This window comes from Rhinichthys klamathensis, unplaced genomic scaffold (assembly GCF_029890125.1).
Source record: "Rhinichthys klamathensis goyatoka isolate OS25496 unplaced genomic scaffold, OSU_Roscu_1.1 h1tg000781l_1, whole genome shotgun sequence".
NCBI lineage: Eukaryota > Metazoa > Chordata > Actinopteri > Cypriniformes > Leuciscidae > Rhinichthys > Rhinichthys klamathensis.
Genome location: NW_026607178.1, coordinates 1,550,481 through 1,571,111, shown reverse-complemented (window position 1 = coordinate 1,571,111; position 20,631 = coordinate 1,550,481). Strand labels below are relative to the sequence as shown.

General features: G+C 37.5%; 2 protein-coding genes across 3 annotated transcripts; one reads left to right on the top strand and one right to left on the bottom strand.

Moving 5' to 3' along the window:
• Positions 1 to 1,887: 1,887 nt before the first annotated feature.
• On the top strand, positions 1,888 to 12,153 carry si:ch211-149e23.4 (uncharacterized). The gene is made up of 14 exons (XM_056243117.1): positions 1,888 to 2,078; positions 4,173 to 4,496; positions 5,004 to 5,312; positions 6,384 to 6,671; positions 6,763 to 6,910; positions 7,063 to 7,232; positions 7,322 to 7,609; positions 7,991 to 8,302; positions 8,919 to 9,206; positions 9,303 to 9,459; positions 10,458 to 10,618; positions 10,717 to 10,792; positions 11,139 to 11,169; positions 11,264 to 12,153. The coding sequence occupies exons 1-14, from the start codon at positions 2,012 to 2,014 to the stop codon at positions 11,408 to 11,410; spliced, it is 2,766 nt and encodes a 921-aa protein (XP_056099092.1). The 5' UTR covers positions 1,888 to 2,011; the 3' UTR covers positions 11,411 to 12,153.
• On the bottom strand, positions 12,137 to 19,525 carry rrp8 (ribosomal RNA processing 8). Of its 2 annotated transcripts, none has more exons than XM_056243119.1 (8): positions 19,455 to 19,525; positions 19,151 to 19,248; positions 18,806 to 19,070; positions 17,645 to 18,725; positions 16,323 to 16,452; positions 16,131 to 16,237; positions 15,923 to 16,019; positions 12,137 to 12,531 (listed from the first exon to the last, which is right to left on the bottom strand). In XM_056243119.1, exons 2-8 carry the CDS (start codon positions 19,232 to 19,234, stop codon positions 12,418 to 12,420), a joined length of 1,878 nt encoding a protein of 625 aa, XP_056099094.1. In that variant the 5' UTR covers positions 19,235 to 19,248; positions 19,455 to 19,525; the 3' UTR covers positions 12,137 to 12,417. The 2 variants fall into 2 exon arrangements, 1 of the variants encoding a protein (XP_056099094.1); XR_008805832.1 differs by lacking the exon at positions 19,455 to 19,525 and adding an exon at positions 12,709 to 12,789 and having other exon boundaries at positions 12,431 to 12,531; positions 19,151 to 19,448.
• Positions 19,526 to 20,631: the final 1,106 nt, after the last annotated feature.

Genomic DNA, 20,631 nt, shown 5'->3' with positions numbered 1-20,631 from the left:
AGCAGAACCAGAAAATATGAACACATCACACCAGTCCTCAGGTCTTTACACTGGCTCCCAGTTACATTTAGGATTGATTTTAAAGTATTATTACTGGTATATAAATCATTTAATGGCCTAGGACCTAAATACATTGCAGATATGCTCACTGAATATAAACCCAACAGATCACTCAGATCATTAGGATCACATCAGCTAGAAATACCAAGGGTTCGCTCTAAGCATGGTGAGTCTGCTTTTAGCTACTATGCCAGCCGCAGCTGGAACCAGCTTCCAGAGGAGATCAGATGTGCTCCTACAGTAGTCACATTCAAATCCAGACTCAAGACACTTCTGTTTAGCTATGCATTTACTGAATGAGCACTGTGCCACTTGTGTCCGACTGTTTGTACTGTATTTTATTTTATTTTTTATTCTAAACTGCTTTAATTATTCTTATTTCTTTTGATTATTTTAATCTCTTTATTCTTAACTGTTTTAATTATTCCTATTTCTTTTGATTTTTTTTATGTAAAGCACTTTGAATTGCCATTGTGTATGAAATGTGCAATATAAATAAACTTGCCTTGCCTTGCCTTGCCTTGCCTTGCCTTGCCTTGCCTTATGAGCTTTTCATTTGCATTTTGTCAAAGTGCATCACAACATTAGCAGTGCTAGCAAACACCTTATCAAAGTGTATCCCCAAAAGCCACATAGCTATTGCAATTATTACAGTCCCTCCAAACTGATGTGGCAATGGTAGAGTATCATTATATACCAATCTAAGGACATTTTAAACATAAATTAAGTTTACTGAAAAGTGAACTGAAAAGAAAAGAAAAACCCAGAAAATGTATGCGTGGAAAAAACAGAGTGCCTATATTGCACAAGCTCCACTGACTGCCTTTAAAGGAGATTTTAACAGTGACTGACAGGAACCCTTTGCTGAGGTTGGGCTTTGGCTCATAGTCTTCCTGTTTACCTTGATAACCGTCATTCTGTGGTGTTCACGTGTGAGAAAATATGTCTATGATATGAGTGAATGTGTAAATCTTTCTGCATCTGAGACGGTTTTTGTGCACAGTAATCCTCAGAAAGTAACAGTACATCTCAACAAAACAGACGGCAAACGCTCCTGACACCCGCTATTTGAAGTAGGAAACTGAGAAACCTCAAGCGGTGTCTGCCGTGGACTGAAACTTCTTTCTCATTGTTCGGTGAATGAGTAAAAATGTCGTTGAAACCTCAGTATGATGAGTCAACAGATTTAGTGTTGTTTCCTAAACGGTGACCTCTATTTTCTACAACTCACTTTTCAAATGGGACTTACTGAAAGGGGATGTATGACTAAGAATGATAACTGACAAATTGACAGTTACTTTTAGTGACGGGGTTGGAAAGCTTGACTTGTCTTGACTGCTTCTCCACTATGAGAATTACTTACTATAACTATAAAGACAAATTTTGTCTAGTAATTTAATGTCATTTTCTTTTTTTTATGCAAAATTATTTTAATGGGACCAATCCAGTGTCTCTAAATATGACTTTGGTCTGAATGGTTGGCAGTAAAATGTAAAAGGAAACTTTTGTGGTATATCTTTTTAAATGTGTGGTTTTATCTTTTTAAACATTTTTAAACACCTACAACTCATTAACGTAATTATAATTATAGTAAATGGTAAATAAAGTAATTATAATTTCATTACCGTAAGATCATAACCTGTTGTCACACCAGAACATACAGGGAAAAAAAGATACTATATCAAATCTATTTCCATAATAAATGGTAATGATTTAAAAATATAGTGGAGACAAGCAGTTTGTGGGTTATTCAAAGCGTGAGTATTTTGGGGTTTGAGGAACACATACACAGACACACACACACACACACACACACACACACACACACACCATTGGCAGCTGACTATGACCTCTTCTGCCCCACAGCCTAACAGATTCAACCACACACACACACCCTGGCACATACATTCAAGTGTTTTTTGCTCCAGTTGCCTTCTTTAATGACTTCAACATGGGCCTGCCAATATTTTTTATTTTAGGAATGGTTCTGAATCTTGCTCACAGCATGGATTTGCAAGGTAGGTTCATATCCTCTCAGGTTTAATCATTTTTGGCTTAATTTGAGCAGCCTGTATCAGATGATGCTGTTGTATTTTCTGGCCCTTTTGAATAGCTTGCATATTATATGGTAGGCTATAACAGGCAGCTTCTGGGTGGAATAATGTAAATTAGAAGCATTTGGTAAAACATATCAACACAACCTGTACATTTAATTTGAATATGTGTCAGTTTGTTCACACTGAAAAGACATTTCCAGAGAAAAAGGGAGGGAATGACAATTTTCTGCAATTGTGCACCAAAAATTATTATTATTTCTTTAAATTAGCATGCTATTTGATTTGATGCTATTGTTATTTTGAGCTTTGGCTGTTTTTGCAGCAGAATTTTGAGTAAGTGATGCTTATCATAATGATAATATATATTGCTAATTGAGAAGAGCTGCATGCAATGAATGAAGATTCTTTCACAAATTCTGCTTTAGGGATTTCCACTGTCCTCTCCTTAAAGAAACATTTAACCACATGTCCCTTTCATTCTGAAACCAATGGGGCATGGAACAATAAATTCTGTCTTGTATTTATTTGGAAGTACTGAGTGATGAAATTAGATCCCTAGAAAAGATTACATTTTTTTAAAAAGTCAAATGTGGTTTAAATTGTTCAGTATGTACAGTAGCAAGGCAAGATTCATCTTTTTTTTCAGAAAATAAAGTGAATAAACATAACAATGTCTATTGCAATTGTGTTTTGCAGTTTGTGTTTCTTATCTTTGTCAAGATTTGTAACGGTATCAAATCAGTGTAGTGATGACGCATTCAGCAGCTGTGATTTTGAACACAGAATTGTGTTTGCATGTAATCAGTTAAATGACGATGAATCAGGTACAGTGGTATGTGTGTGGTTTACAGCAGCACGCAACATGTGTGTGAAAGACCTGTGTTGGAAAATCGTGTCACATGATTGAAAAACCAAAAACATCTGCTTCCTCTCGTGCAAAGCGACTCAATTTCCATCCCAGACTCAATGCATGCTGCAGCTGATGTAATTTTTTTTTATCAGGACCGTATGCATATCCTTTAAACATTGTAAGTAATGTTGCCGATACATTGCATTTTTAAGATAATTTTAGCTTTTCTGAACAGTGTGAAATTGTGAATGGTCCTTATAGTTCACCTAGAATTAAAATTCTGTCATTTATTTACCCTCATGTCATTTTTAAATTCTGTATGGCTTTCTTTCTTCATTGGAACACAAAATGAGATATTTGAATAATGTGCTGCCTGCTCTTTTCCATCACAATGAAGGGAGACTGGATGCAAAAAGGATGCAAAAGCACCACAAAAAGTAGATGACCTGACCTAAAGTTCAGTAGCCTATAACTTAAGACTTGCTGTATTCAATTCAATTCAATTCAAATTTATTTGTAAAGCGCTTTTCACAATACATATTGTTTCAAAGCAGCTTTACAGAAAGTGCATTTCAGAAATGTACATAGAAGAATATAGTTAGTTAATCATCATGTATTAATTCACACATTAATTCACATTAATTCACTGTATATCACACAAAACTACTTTTCTATTCTTTTTATGGTGTTTTTTGTTATTTTGGAGCTTGACAGGCCAAATCCCCATTAACTTTCAATATATGGAAAAGCGCAGCTAGGACATTCTTTAAAATGTCTTCTTTTGCCTTCCACAATTAATGGTCATTCAGGTTTGAAACCACATGAGGGTGAATAAATAATGATAGAACTTCTTTTTTGTCTGGGTGAACTATCCTTTTAAGAATGTTGTTTCTTAATTTACTCTGGGTTACATAATATGTCCTTCAGGATTAATTTCACAAAATGTTTGGGAGTGTTAAATGGACATGTCAAGAAAACCTTTTGTTGGCCGCCCTATCACGAATGAAGAAATCTGTCAAAGTTTATTAAGAGTGCCAAGTGCTGACACTTCCCCTGACTGTGCTTTATATATGTGGGGTTAGCAGGGGACACGTTGAACGTAAATAACAAATAAAATTAGTTGTTACCATAATGATTACTGTAATGGACTATGTCATTAAATCTTTGAGTAATATTGGTCCCCCTCCTTTTTTATATACATATAGATTCAGAGGCCAGAGACTTGGTTCTCGACCAAACTGTGACAGGGATTTTGGGAGAGGAGGTCTACCTCCATTGTCTGTACATTGGACAAAGTAAAATCGTTTACTCCTCCTGGAACCGGCTGGATTCTTCAAAGAAGTCAAAGAAAATGGCAGGCTACAATCAGCATAAGCCTTTCAACAGAGAAAACTTTGATGTCCCGGCATTACTTACAAACCTTACTGTAAAGATAAACGTGACAAGTCTCGACCTAGAGGGAGAATATGCATGCATCTTTAACTCTGATGAGGATGAAATAAAGGACACCATGTTTTTCAGAGTTATTGGTGAGTATGAATAAAGATTGAAGTGTGAAGACCGAATAAGCCACGGATTTCTGAATAGTTCAATCAAAATGAAATTCAAATCATTTAGTCACTCTCATGTTGTACTGAACCTACTTTTCTTCCTCTATGGAACACACACACACAAATGTATTTAGCAAAATTGTGTGGACCCTCTTTTCCAAACAATGAAAGCAATAACAGTGAGCTGTTAATATGTCACTTTTTAAGACACGTCACGCCAGGTTTTACACACAAAACATTGGAACAATTGGTTCCTGCAAGGCACAAGTCAAATGGTTTACATGTATGGTGTTTTATGTCAGTTTTGGAGCTTGACAGCCCAAGTCCCCCTTCACTTTCATTGTAATTTGAAATTGTAAAAAAAATTATGTATGACATGAAGGGTGAGTAAATGAAGACATTTAAAAAAAATGTGGGTGATCTATTCATTTAATTTTGAGATTACTTGCATGCAAAACTCATCAGTATCTCTGTTTTGTCTCTAAGCTCGGCCTGATATTGACATAACTGTGAAGAAGGAAGTTGTGAACAGGACCCTCTACCATGCTGTCACTTGCTCTGCCTCCAGTGCCAAGCCTAAGGCTGTGATTAGATGGGAGATCTCTGGTGCCCTTCCAAGAGATGACATATTCTCTGTGAACATGACTAATACAGTTCATCCCAATGGCACAACCAGTTCAATCAGTGTACTGCGCTTCCCCTTAATTATGAATAATGAGAGCACTGTTACCTGTGTGGTCAATCATTCAGCTTTTACTGAACCTGAAAGAGTCGACATTGAGGTGGACACATTTGGTAAGTTCAGTTTTGATAGGTACATATAATCAAAAGAGATATCGTTATTAGGAAAAACCAGAGAGTGTCAGACAACATAAATTACTTTTCTGTTCTTGTGCATTGGAGTTTTTTTTATGAAACCTGAAAGGTACAACTGAGAAATCAAGTTGGTATCCTGTCTGCACTTTGCGCCAGTGTTGCAAGTGTTTCCTGCGGTATTTGCAGCAGCTGTCTGACCACAAAAGTCACATAGCCTACTCTGAAGCTTTTCTTTTAGAATTCAAGAACTTAGGAAAACTGTGAAGAATAAATGTCAGCACTTCTGTTTCTTACAGTTCATTACAGAACACATGCGTGTTTTAGCAAGCAATCCCTGGGATCAAGGCACATGAAACTGCTTTCTAAATGCAGAAAGTGTCATGCATCTTGATATATGCCAAGTTATAATGCTGTTCTCCATCATTTGTTCAATTACTGCAGCTATTGTTGATAGAAAATGTACAAGAACGAAAATTCTGTTTACCTCCTGCCTTATGTTAGCGGTAATAGCGCAATTAATTGCAGTAGATTTTTGACTTGTAATTTAACATATTTACTTATATACAAATAAGTATGTATGTTTATACGACACAATCTATAAAGGCAAATTTTACATATAAAGTAGCATTTACGTAAAGCATAGCGTTTGGCCTGAAAAGAACAACAACAGCTTAATTTGAATACTCACTGCGCTATTTCAGTGCATTTAGTGCCTAGCAAAACTAGATTGCATGTGTTTAGTGAATAGGGTTTTGCACTGAAATACTGCACGCAAAAGTGCCGCTACTTTTTAGAGAATTCACCCTTTGTTATTTCTTGAAACATGACATCTAAACCAATTGTCCTTGTTGGGGCTAAAGTTAGCATCTCCAACAGCTTGGTAAACAGAAGGAACAGCTGATAAAACTCAGTTAAACTCAAATGTCAGCTTGTTTAACCTTAAGATCATACTAACAGATACACTTCTCAGGTTTCTAAATAGGATAGTCTCTTAGAGGATTTTTCATGAACCTCCACTGTTCATATTGGCACTTTTCTTCTTTTTATCAGTTTCTCCTATTATGAGCATGGAGACCGTCCTGGTCCAAGAAGGAGGAGAAGACTTTCAAGAGGTCATCTGCATGGCAACAGGGGGGAGGCCACATCCAAATATCACATGGAGACTGCCTGAATTCAAAAACACACCATCTTTACTGAAAAATGATTCCAAACCAGATTCTGTTATCAGTTCTTCCCGGTTCCCATCAGATCCTTATGAAGGAGAAAATATCTCTTGTGTTTTTGGCTACATGTTTCTCCCTTTCATAAACACAAGGACAATCACTTTGCCAATTTACTGTGAGTATACCAGCACTATTTAAACTGAATAGATACACATATGTACTGTAGCATGAAGCGGTCTCTCACTTGTAAAACTTTGTTCCTCTAGATCTTTCCTCACTTCAGCTGAAGGACGTTGATGATCCCATTAACAGTGAGAATCAGACTTCACTGGCGTTTGAGGTGGGGGACGTGGGCATTACAATCAGGATGGATGTTTTGGGCAATGTACCAAGTTATAAAATTAACTGTTCCAGGTAAGAGTTATTAATAATATACTGATGCAACACAATGGTAGTTATAGACAATTTCCTCCACATTATAAAAATATTGGATTCTAGTATAATTGCTACAGCATAAAGACAAGTTGTGAAATGCTTGCTCTGCACTTTTGTTTCATTTAATCAAGGGAAGGCCAACCACTGCCTGAGGATGTGGATGTGGTTGGCAGTGATATCTCTATCAGAGGTCCTGTAGAGTTTCACCTTGCTGGACAGTATCTCTGTCAGGCCTCTTACCGTAGGCATCAAGTGTCCTTGCAATTCACAATTGAAGTGAATCCAAAAGTTATATTGCCAGGTATTGTATTTGCTGTAATAATATTTTATCATAAAACTGTATTCACATTTTACACTGTATTTACATTTTAAATATGTTTTTGTTTTTAGTGACATTTCCCCCAAACATCAGTTTGAATTTAGAAGAGAATTCAGAGTACATTCACATTGAGTGTTTGGCCTTCAATGCTGTTCCCACTGCAAACGTGTCCTGGATCATTTCACAAGAGATGAATAGTACAATTCAGTCTAATGTCACATCCTATAATGGATCTTATTCTGTCAAAAGTGTCTTGACTGTGCACAGGTGCATGGCACGGGAATATGTAGCTGAGTGTGTAGTCGACCATCCTGCTTTCATGGAAAAAGAGAGGCGGCAGATTGCTCTTCCTATGTGTGGTAAGTGTCCCACTGATAGCTGTAGTCATCATAAACAAAGCCTCTTTATTCTCTAAATTAGTTCTCTAGATGTTTAAACATGTAGCAGGGTTATGCACCATTCTGAACCTAAATGGGAATGCCTTTTAAATTCGATTCCTGAATTTGAATTGTTGTAGCTAACAGGATGTAGAATTGACATTCGAATTTAGTTGTAATTGAAATTCAAAGACGAAACTGTAATTTTTAACTAGAAAAGCAAAGTTTGTCATACATAAACCATTGAAAACAAATTATCTAATGTTTTTATGGATGGATGGAAAGACAGACAGACTAGGTTGTATAACAGCTATCTATCAAACATTCTGACATGTAGTTGATTGATTTTGGTCTTTTTTGCAGCACCACCAAATATAACCTTGCAGTCTAGTATTAAATGGGACAGTGGCGTTGCATACACATGGCTGGTGTGTTCAGTGCAGAGCCAGCCTCCAGGAGCAGCCATCACCTGGGCCGTAGACTGCCATGGCATTGACAGTGGCTCTAGCGAGTTCGTAATGAGTCAGGCTGACTTTCAGCAGAGTCATTTGATTGCCGCCCAGAGTGCGGCACCTATTCCTATTTACTCGCATGCCGGATGCAGTGTAACCTGTGCGGTTGAGCTTCAAGGGTTTGAGAAACCAGAGAACAAGACTATTGACCTCCCACGCTTAGGTACGTTTTATTATTACATTAACCCCAAAACCCCTCTTGAGCCAAAATGTATTAATTATTACATTAGGAAACTAAATTACCATTAACTGACCTAATTGCCACTATATCACTGTGAAACTGTACCAATCTGTGTGGTGTGCTGCTTATTGCTGGAATTTAAAGAAATATTCTTGTAAAAGTTAAGCTTAATCAACAGCAGTTGGCATAATAATATATATATATATATGTACATATATTTATGATGAATGGTTCACTTTAAGATTAATAACATGCATTTAGAAAATAGATGGGTGAATTTCCATTTCATGCTGAATAAAGGCCAATTCACACTGCACTGACAGACGCCGACCAACACAGAAAATCATCAGATTACAGTACGTCTCAGACATTCCACTACCGACAAATCCCAATTAAACATGTTCAATCGGTGAAAACAACCACTGACCTACACCAACAGACAGTGACTGGGGTAACACACTGATCCACCAAAACCTGACGTATGTGTCTGTTGCTGTTGGACGGTGTTGGACGGTGCAATGAGAATCGGCCTTAAGATTATATAGCTAATGGAAACACTGGCCGATACATCAAGTAATGAAAACCTCTTTGCTATTAGGTCCGTCTGCAAGCCGTGTGTTTTTGGGTGAAGAGAGATACACACATATTTGGCATGCTGTGTGCGAGTATAGCGGCGAAGGGGTGAAACCCAACATATCCTGGGTCCTTCCTGATGAAGACACCGTAATTCCAGCAACTACTGAGTTCAAGTATGACGGAATTAAAGTAGAAGTCAATGCAACTTATGAATTTAAACTCAGTCAGTATGAGGGAAAGAATTTGATATGTCTGATCCAGAACAAGCTCGGCAGGGATGAGAGACTGGCGATTCGTGTTCCAAAATACTGTAAGTGTTTCTCAACATTGGCATAAATTCTGGCTCTTCATTTCTGGCTAAATGTATTTTATTTGCTGAATGCAATCTGTTGTTTCTTCCACTCAGCTATCTCATCTATTGAGGTTGTAAACAAAACCACATTTGATCGTAGAAGTCATGGTCAGCATGTGCATCGATTAGCATTGCAAGAAAACCTCCCTAATCAGAAGATACTTCTCAGAGCCCACGGCAATGCATCATCATACAAGACAACATGTTACAGGTATGTTGAGTCATGCATGTTTAAATAAGGCACGACATACTTAAGAATTCATATAGGGCCCTTCAAAAAATTGAAAAAACCTCATGACAGTATCACGGCCTAAGGTGCAGTTCCACAGCACTCTCTCTTAAAGCCTAAATGTGGCACATTGATTTTCCTTTTACACCCAGAGGGATAAATAGAGAAGAGAAGGGCTAGTTAAAGTTTTCACAATAATGTTTCACTGCATCAGACTGTGAAGTTCTAGAGTATTCGTTTTGCTTGAACCATCACATGCTTTTACTATTATCACAGGGCAATGTTGTCTTAAGTTTGTCATTTTTAATGAACACTACCACATTATCTTACTCACCCTCATTTCATCCCAATTTCCCAAACTTGTATGATTTTCTATGAAACACAAAAGATGATATTCAGCAGAATGTTCATGCTGCTCTTTTCCATACAATGAAAGTGAATGGAGACAGATGCTGTCAAGCTACTAGAGTATTATTGTCAATTAAAACCAAAACTACATGTATTACAAATTGTTTTTGCTAATTGATATAACGCTGAAATATTAGATAATAAAAACGTAAATTAGAAATGTTCCCTTAACAACTAACTGAAATCAGTGAAGTACTAAAATTACTAAAACTGAAATGAAATATTTATTATAATAATAACTAATAATAATAACAAAATCACAAAGTAAAATAAAAATGTAAAAAAGTTAGGAGCTTGACAGCATGCGTCACCATTCACTATTATTCTGTTCAGAAGAGCAAAGTGAACATGTTCCATGAACGAAAGAAAGTCAAAGAGGTTTGAAATGACATGAGGGTGAGTAAATGATTGCAGAATTTTTATTTGTGTAAACTATTCCTTTAACTTTTTTAAAGGATTAGACCAAAATTCCAAATCCAAAATTCTTCTCTATGTTCCATCAATTAGTTTCTAAGGAATAAATGGACTTTTTTTTACACACACACACACACACACCATTGTTCTTATCCCAGGGAGGACGGGTCAGCAGCACACACTGTTGCCATGGCATTAGTTTTTACAGAACCAGTATCTGAACTGGATGCAGGACTGTACATATGCGATGTCTCGTACCAGCACCACACGGCTAAAGTTTTCATTCGTGTGGATGTAACCAGTGAAGAGACTGAACACCGTGAGTTTTGCACATATCAGCCCTAGTCTAGATGATCAATATTGGTAGTATATAGATGTGCTGTGAATTAGCTCAGAATTCTATGTCTGATTTTCCAGTGATATTCATCACCATCTGCTTCACGTCAGCCGCTGCAATCACCCTCATCCTGATCATCGTTTTGTTTGTCCTCTGGTGAGTAGAGTTGCTTTCTAACAACCTTAAGTACAGTTTAGTTTTATATATATATTACCATACAGGTGAGATTAGTGGAGGCAAACAGGAAGCAAGGTATCTTACCTATACCAATAACATGCATAGTGTTCATAAACAGGATACATGGTGGCTTGCGCAAGCTGGCAGACGAAAAACCACATCTACCGCTACTCTCCTATTCACAAGACATAAACAGATTGTTCATGCCTCAGTGGTAGAGACTGATGATGTCAATTAAAATTGCAAAAGTGATGCTTTTTTTGTTGTACAAAGAAACAGACATATATAAATGAACATGTCTTAACCAATTGTTATTTCTTTCTAGTAAAAGTGGGAAAAGTCACTCATCACAAAAGGTACTCGGAAGTGTTATACAATTCATTTGTCCAATAAGATATCAATGGCTCATTTAAATAAAGTATTACATTTTTGTTTGTTTATTTAAAACAGAAGAACAGGAGAGAGCGCGAGTCTCTATCAGCTCTAATGCAGGACCCTCGTTGCCCAGAGAGGACGGGGCTTCCAGGCGAGGCTGGGCCGCACTATGCTGAGCTTGTGCACTATTCTATTGTTTTAGATGTTAAAAGCACTGTGTGAATCGCCGGTTGGGTTTTATGCAGGTAATATATCAGTTTTTGCACATACTTTTAGAGTTCAGGCCAGCTTGGGTGCATGCTTTCAAAAAGGGGAACATACCTAGAAAATCATTCATTTTCATATAAAATAATATAACTGGTAATGAAAGAGAAATTGTTAATATGGAAATTTCACTTGTGGTCTCAGGCTTTTGGACACCACTGTATATTTACATTGGAATTGCCTTGCATCAGTGTTCGTGATATATATTTGTTCGTATTCCTCAACTACCAATACCGATTGTAGGGCAAAGTCCCAGATTTAAGTAGCTTGGTATTACTCTCAGCATTATAATTAAGTAGCATTGTTTTTATGAGCACGTTTGTAATAAATGTTTTCCTATCTTTTTAGATTGTTATTTTGATCTGATTTGCACAGACATATACTTTAAACGTCTGGTTGTTGTCTTCTATCTTGCTTTAATTCCAACTGGACTTGTAGTGCACAAACTGACTGAATCTGTAACGCTGTAGCACCCTCTGGTGACCGTGCAGTGTATGGTGGGGGAATCTATACATCTGTGAAGTACTGCAACTGTCCAGTCTGATTTTTTTACTACTTATATAATACTTATATATTTAGTCTTTGTCTGAATGACGACTGGACTTCCTATGTGTTGCTAATGTTCTGTTGTAAGATGTTTGGGTGAAATAATGTCACTGTGATACTTGTAAAAAGAGAATAAAATACTTGACCAATTAAAATACGTATGGAGTCAGTTTGTTTTGCAGGTAAATGCTTACTCCAATCATAAGCAAATATATAAAACTTTTCACAAAGCCTTTCACAAATCACATTAAAGCCTTTTTTATACAATGGATGTTCCTGTTACATTGATTTACAAAGGTTACAAATACAATGTCAAGAGGATATTTGCCCCTTGCTTTAAACTGAATTATTGCTGATAAAACTTTTCTTACACACAACACAGTCCCAACCATAAAGCAAAATATTTACTTTATGCATATTTATCGTTTCTTGTACAGGCAAGGTTTCAGCTGAAGTCCAGCTTTCTTCGCATTCTCTGTTGCTGTTTCTGTCTTTGTGAATTCAAAAGAGTAGAAGTGGCTGTTTTCTGTGTCCTAAAGAAAAATGAGTGGAAATAAATAGCTTGCATTCATTATATAGTAAATTGAAGCTACATTTTGATTAATAAATTATGATCTGTTGCAATCTCCATTATTTTACTGAAAAGCTGAGGAAGTAGAACATTTTATGTTAGTGTAATTGTTAATATATTCCATTATTGATTTGCATACTTGCAGAACAGCACAATCCTAGTCTGCAACACTGCACAGTTGGCCTGACTTTCCATCCCTAATTCAGCATTAGACCTGCAACTAACAATCATTTATGAAAATTAAGAAGAAGATTATTCTAATGATTGGATAGATTTTGTTTGACAGCTGTCCTATGAGTTTTACACAAGACGACAACGTTGTTAAAACGATCCCTGTTCACACGGATCAGCGAAAATGATTAAAATGCTGTATTATGCATGCCAGGCCAGTAGTTGGCGATGTCACTTTTTAGAGAAACAATACGCGCCTCACCGTTTTTCACAAATTCGTGTTTTTGTAGTATCGTTTAGTAACGGTCTCGTCAAAAAATTGCACTTTGAAACCTGTTTCCAAAAGTTTGCGTTTTCAGGCCCCCAAAACGCCCCAAAACGACCAAACACTTTAAAAGTTCCCCGTTTTTAGTTGAAAACTGTTTGCTGTGAACAGCCCCTCAATCATGATCACCAACTATCAAGTCTTCCAACTACTATTTGCCTCATGAAAAACATGATCGATCAATAGATCTATTCAAGATCAATAGATCTAAAAAGCCATTATTAAATTATGGCTTAAAGAGCATATTGCAGGTAAAAAAAAAATCTAAATGAATATATAAACCTTGTATGAAAATACCACATTAAAAGGAAATGCAGGATTTAAAATGTTTTAAAACGACATAATTTAGTAGATAAAGTGAGTGTTTCTTTGACTGCTCGTAAAAACTGCTTCTTTTTTTTTTCTCAACATCGCGTCATTTTACGTCACGAAATGGAGCCTCAGCTCAGTGCAGTATTTTGGCATTCAGTAAGAGCGGTCGTGAGTCAGTGTGTTTTCGGTAGTTTTTGTATTTCAATTTATCATCATCAAAATTATTGTGTTTGTGGAGGTTGTAAAAACTCCGGCCTGTCAGGACATCGAGACGGTGCTATCTTTAGTGCCTGGTGCGGTTTGTGCAGGTGCACTAAGGCCCATTATGCATCGACTTCCCTGCAGCACTGACTTTCCTCGGCTGTGAACATTGCCTCGCATTTCCCACACAAGCACGTATGGAACAAAAACGTGTATCAGGAATACAAATATCTCTCCGTCTCTCGATGAGAAGCCGCTAAGTTATATCACGTAACGTTAGTCTGGACGGATATTAATGAGCATGACATACGGCTGATCAAAGCTTATTAGTTTCTGTTATTGGTAACATTAAGTTCCAATACTCCTAGATGACCAATAATAGCTTTGCTGTTAACTGATATACAATGCAATAATCTGTACAATATTGTGAGCACAGTGTATATCTTTAGCGAACATGTATATATCTATAAGCTAACACTGGTCTCTCACCAAGACACCTGCCCTTTTCTCCACTGGTTCTCCTCACACCACAACTCAATTTGTCTCCTCTGGCCGTTGTTCTGTCTAACATTAATCCTGGCCTGTCCCTGCTCTCTTGGCAGCATAGCAGGCTCATAATTGTATGGCTGTGGTCCGTCATACGAGTTAGTATGAACAATTTCCTCAGCGTCCGAAATGTCATTGCGATCCGTTGTTTTCCTGTTGTTTGAATCGACCGCTCTCCCGCCCGTTACGTCACGCCCATTTTCAGATGCGGAAGTAAAATTTTCTTACAAAAACAACTCCAGACGCCTCTGTAGGGTATTTATACGTATATTTTAAAGAAAATCTAGTTCATACGTAATTATTCTATACATTGACTCGTTGGGTCCTCTAACCTGGAATATGCCCTTTAAATGCCATTAAAAAGAAGTGTTGCAGCTAACAATCCTTTATCAGGGTGTGGGACAATTAACACGCTGAGACACTCTAGTATGCTATTCTTTCATAGCATGATCAATTTGTGTCAAGTGACACGTCACCTGGAGCCGGTTGCACCAACAGGGCTTACGCCTGGTCTTAAGGTAAATAGGTCTTAACTCAGCATTCTAAGTCCGACCTAATAGTTACGACCGTTGCACCATCCAGGCTTAAGTTCTCTTCTTGCTAAGACTGGGCGTAAATCTTACGCCTAGTCAGTAGCAGGTGTAAAGTCAAAATCTAGGCATATACAGAGCTGCCAACTCTCACGCATTGGCCGTGAGACACACGCATTTGATTGGTTTCACACGCTCACACGCCACACCCCCTATTTCTCACGCTGAAGTGTCAACCCGGTCGGTCAAATGCCTGAAAGATGAGTTTATCTAATCTATAGATCTACCTGTTGAGCCACTCGTGATCGACTAGTTATACCGCAAATTAGTTTAAATCTCCCGGAATCTAGAGTGAGCGTGCATGCGAGACAGAGACGCTCCAAACCGCGTAGCGCATGCACGGAGAGAGGGAAATGTTATATTTTTATGTTAATGTTTTAATGCAAATAGTGCGTTTCAAAACACTGTTGGAGACATGATTAATGTCCACAAATCCATTGGCAGTCAGTGTGTGCCTGTGCTGACTGTACAGCTCTATTAACTTAAGTATTTCGATGTCGGTGAAATTTCCTTTCCTTTTTCTTTGATCCTCCATTGATACGGCTACAAGTTAACAAAACTGCAGAAGATAGTTTACAGCATAACCCAGCAACGCAGGCTGCTAGGCAACCACTATATCCGTGGCCATTCACATGAACGCGCAACGCTAAGACCAGGCGTAGTAAAGCCTAGGCTTAAGTTTGGTTGGTGCAACCGACGTTAGGTGAACTCTAAAGACTGGTCTTAACTAAGACCTACTTAGCAGTTAGGACCAGGCTTAGTAAAGCCCTGTTGGTGCAACCAGCTCCTGACCATTAGGATTAGGTTTTTCATTGGGGATGCACGACACTAATATCCATGGGAAGTTTGCACAGAATGATCTGTTTTCACGGCTATTATTTTGGTTCATCAAAACAAACTGTTCAAAAGAATCCAACTAGTGGAAATGACTCAGGCTTCCCCTCGCTACAACCAAAGACTGTACGAATCTAAGTGTTAATACACGGTAATGACTTTATCAGTTTATTAGTTAAACTTGATGCAATCAGCTTCCGAATTCGTTTTCTGATGAATAGAAAGTTCAAAAGAACAGCATTTATTTGAAATAGAAATCTGTCACTTTTAATCAATTTAATGCATCCTTGCTGAAAAGATGGTTTAAATAAAATCTTACTAGCCCTAAACTTTGAACAGTACTGTACGTACACTGGAAATAAACAGAACATTACCTTATTGACTATCTTGAAGCCCAGACTTGACAGTGCACCAATGAACGAACGTATGTTTTCAAATCTACTAGCCACTTCAGCAATTTTAAGAACACCCCTGTTTTGGAAAAGAGCATATATAAAGGCTAATGTTAGACACACAATGGGTTTGTGTTTTAAAATAAACTTTTTAAAGGAATTGTTAATATCAATAATATGAGGCAGTTACCCCATCACCAGGACTCTGTTTGCTTCTGCCAAAAACTCTCCCAGATTTGTCCCCATCAGAGAAAGACAGAAAACAGCAATATCTACTGTAGAATCACGGAGCGGGACCTGTGAAAAAGTATTAAACAGTGCTGCCTTTAGTATTTTGGCTGCATTACAAGTCAAAAGCTTTATTACTATTATAACAACTTACGTTTGCCATGTCACATGCAGTGGCAAGATCACAAACCGGAGCCAAATCAAAAGAGTGTACTTTATTCTTTACACTCCGTGCAATTTTACAGTCACCACAACCGAAGTCTGCGACAACTAAAGAAGGTGGCCTGAAAAAAAGAAAAGGAAATTCATTGGCATTTAGCGACATCCAAAAAGAAAAAAAACCTTCCATACATGGAAGATCATTCCATGTATGACCACTGTGGCTGAAACCAAAAATCGCACCCTATACCATAAAATGGGACATTATTTGAGGGGACAGCTATTTGTAGTGGTGTCCGAACCCATAGTGGACGTTATTGAGTGCACTCATTCTATCCCACATTGCACTGCAATAACGAGTGTACAACCGATGTACGTTCAACGGCTGTCCGAATTCACTCAATTGTTTTCATTCACTCCTTCAAGTGAACATTTCGGATTCAACCTGTGATTTAATTTAGACAAGTTTGGCCAGATGTTTTAAAACAAACAAATAACTGTAGAACAAAAAAACTATAGTAGCCATGACAAAAGGATCATATAAAGCAAAACGTGATGTGAATGTATATTATTTTCTATTCTTGCTATTTTTTAAAACATTGTATATATATATAAAAAAAAAAAATAATAATAATATTAAAAACATTATATATAATAAACACACACATATATATATATATATATATATTATATATATATATATATTCACACACACACACATCATACCTGCAAAAATATACTACATGATTATAAAATATTGTGTTGTTATTACTAAAAACAATTGTATAAATAAATAAATGTATATATTTAGATGCTTATAAGTCTATGATTGGATCATTATTGCAATGAGTAGTATTATGTTTCTAGCATTTTAAATGTTTGGCAACAGTTCTCTAACCCTAATTGATGGAGTGTGTAACTTTTCATTTCTTAAACAACCATCTAGGAAGACACATCATGGCTATATTCCAGGATGACAATGTCAAGATTCATCAGACTCAACTTGTGAAAGAATGTTTGGGAGGGAGCATGAAGTAAAATTGATGCACCTCTTGATGGAAATAACATCACAAGAGGTGCATCAACTTTTGGTCAAGATCTTGTATTGACAATGAAAGAGTCGAGGACTCTGTGAAGTCTACTCCAGCACATCTCAAAAGACTTTCAAAGACTCAGAGGTGCCAATCCATGTGTGAAAGTGATTCTTCATGCTCCCTCCCAAACATTCTTTCACAATTTGAGCCTGATGAATCTTGACACTGTCATCCTGGAATATAATCCTACATACAGAAATCAACAAAAAGCATGTTCTCTCACTTTTGACAAATATAGGAAATGATCGAATCCACAGGGTTTGTGGGCCAGTGCTGAACTTGTGTTGTGTAGCCCTTGTGGTAAACCGCGATGGCCTCTGGGTCCTGCTGAAACATGCGTTTGGCCTCACGACTGGTCGACGTGTAAAGCAGCTCATTGATGTAGCGGAATCGAGCGGCTTCTAACTGCCTCACCATCTTTGTCCTTAAAGCAGTTGAGGGGTCAGTTGCCATTTGCTCTTCATCACTCTTCACATTCACTCTTGTACCTTTTGGTTCTTCTGGTTCCTCTGTGGCTTCATTACCGTCATCAGTATGACTCAACTTTAAAATACGACGCAATTTCTCTGCCTGTAATTTTTTCATCATTTTAGAAGGTTTCTCTTTTCCTGCCAGTTCATGTGAGATGTTACCGTTGCTAAGAGAGTGATCTGCTATTCTGGAAGTTTTATCTGTTTTAAAGTCTTTGCCATTTTCAACATCATCTGTAGCGGAGGAAATACCATTCTTTCCACAAGACTTTTTCGTTTTTTTGGAATTTTGTTTCTCCACTTTCTTGGATTTGCTGATGTCCTGTGTTTGAACAAAGGGTTCCTTCTTTACATTGGCTTCTTCGACACCTGTCAGTTTTTTGGACTTTTGTTTCTGCACTTTCTTGGATTTGCTGATGTCCTGTGTTTGAACAAAGGGTTCCTTCTTTACATTGGCTTCTTCGACACCTGTCAGTTTTTTGGACTTTTGTTTCTGCACTTTCTTGGATTTGCTGATGTCCTGTGTTTGAACAAAGGGTTCCTTCTTTACATTGGCTTCTTCGACACCTGTCAGTTTTTGGGACTTTTGTTTCTGCACTTTCTTGGATTTGCTGATGTCCTGTGTTTTAACTAAGGGTTCCTTCTTTACATTGGCATCCTCGACACCTGTCGTTTTCGTAAGATACTTGTTCTTACACCGGTTTTTGTTCTTCATCTTGTTCCTCCACTGCTTTCTGCTTAGCTTTGTCTCTGCTTGACTTTCGTTTTTCTCCAACAGAGGGCTGACTCCTATGTCATTCTTATCTTTTCTGGACTCTTGTGACACCTTAGAACCTGCAAATACAAATTGATGTGAAAAAGTCAGTAATGTTCACGATGGTTGGACAAATAAAATTAGTAGCACATGCGCTCACTTATTCCTTTCACGGCCTTCTTCATTAGCTTCTGCTTCTTCGTAGGCGTTTCAGGTGAATCTACTTTATTTTGCTGCTTCCCTTCATTATCAGCATTAGACCTTCTTTTACGCTTTTTGCACCTTTTCTTTTTCGTTGTCTGGACTACAGGAGAGGCGTCTTTCTCCTCGTCACTATCCTCAAAAACGTTCTCAATTTCCCAGTTAGGAACTGACCCCAGCGTTTGCAAGGTTCTCAAAAGACTTTTTTTAGCCACAGACTTATCCTGTTGGGATAAAAGTGCCAGGTAAAAAATTAAATTCAAGTGACAAACCTCTATTAAATAAGGGACAAAAATAATAATACCTTGCAGGGGGCAGGAGACACTTTAACAGTGTGAGATGCTCCATCTGCTGATGGAGAATCAGTCCATTCCTCTTCAGCAAACATGATTGCAAACGCTGCTAATATTGGATAAACACAGTAAACCGTGATAATAAGTTTATAGAGTCTGCAATCTAACAGTGAACAGTTATCTGACTGCTTATCTGGTCAGATGGTAAAACTGATCGTGCTGTTGGAAGAAATTCATTTTCACACATCCCCAAAACATACGACAGTAGTATTCCACAACTAATTTCAGATTAATTTAGGTTTACGCCGTACTTACATCTCACTCCCTCTCTCACACGCGCAAAGCACCGACACGTGTTTTTGTGTACATCCGGGTTACCGTGACAACTTCCTTTCTACTGGGATGCTGCTGTTTAAATGCACTCAACCTTTCACTAGTAAAGGATACATGGTCCATTATATTGCCAGAAAGTGAGCGAATTTGGAAGCTGGTTAAGTTTAACTAATGAACTGAAACCAATGTAATTACCGGTCTATTTTTTTTTTTTTTTACAGTCTATGGTTTTAACTCTTACAGTTTTTGGTTGTAGCAATGGGGAGTCTAACTCGTTTCCGCGAGACGGTTCTTTCGAACGGTTCGTTTCAATAAACCAGGATTTCATGACACACGGTCCATGGGTAACGTTAGAAAGTGAACGAATTCGGACGCTGATTGCATCACGTTTAATTAATGAACGGATAAATTCATTACCGTATTTTAACATTTAGATCCGTACAGTCTGTTTGGTTGTAGCGAGGGGGAGCCCGAGTCATTTCCGCGAGTCGGTTCTTTTGAACAGTTCGTTTTAATGAATCAAAATAATATCAGTGAAACCAGATCATTCTGTTCACACTTCCCACGGCCGTGTCGTGTGTCCCCATCACATTTTAAGCAGATTGTGTGTAGTCTCGAATCACCTATCATCAACAAAAGAAATGTGCGAGAGTCTCTATAAAGTTATGACAATAGCGCAGTAGTCACAGATTTTCCTCTAGATGGCGCCATTAGTTTTCATTTCACCCATCGTGTTTTTTATGAAACAACTGTAATCAAAAATCTGCCTTTTATCAGATTGTGACTACATTCGTTGCATTATTTATTGTGAGAAATCTAAATCTGACTTCTTAATATAGGTAGACCAGTGTCGCGAACCCAAACGACATAAAATGAGCCGGTTCATTTTAGCAAATCAAAAACACTAGCGGTTACTAAATTAATCTGACTCAAATATTTTACGTTATTACTTTCATCATGTCTGACTTGAAAATAACCAGTGTTGCAGTAAACGCTCACGAAAGCTAGTTAATGGTTATTCGCATGATGACAACGTGGTGAGTTTGAGTGATTGTTATTTTTTTTTTTTTTTTGTAATTAATAAATTATTTTATTCTTTGCTTCTGAAAACCTTATTTTAATCAAGCCTTGACAACGAGTCAGCAATCAACTGCTATTA

Coding starts and splice junctions, on each gene's coding strand:
- si:ch211-149e23.4 (XM_056243117.1), top strand. CDS start 2,012: ATGGGCCTGCCAATATTTTTTATTTTAGGAATGGTTCTGAATCTTGCT. Junction 4,497..5,003: donor CATGTTTTTCAGAGTTATTG/GTGAGTATGAAT, acceptor TTTGTCTCTAAG/CTCGGCCTGATATTGACATA. Junction 7,233..7,321: donor TCCAAAAGTTATATTGCCAG/GTATTGTATTTG, acceptor TTTTGTTTTTAG/TGACATTTCCCCCAAACATC.
- rrp8 (XM_056243119.1), bottom strand. CDS start 19,234: ATGTTTGCTGAAGAGGAATGGACTGATTCTCCATCAGCAGATGGAGCA. Junction 18,726..18,805: donor GAAGGCCGTGAAAGGAATAA/GTGAGCGCATGT, acceptor TTGTATTTGCAG/GTTCTAAGGTGTCACAAGAG. Junction 16,020..16,130: donor AACAGAGTCCTGGTGATGGG/GTAACTGCCTCA, acceptor TTTCCAAAACAG/GGGTGTTCTTAAAATTGCTG.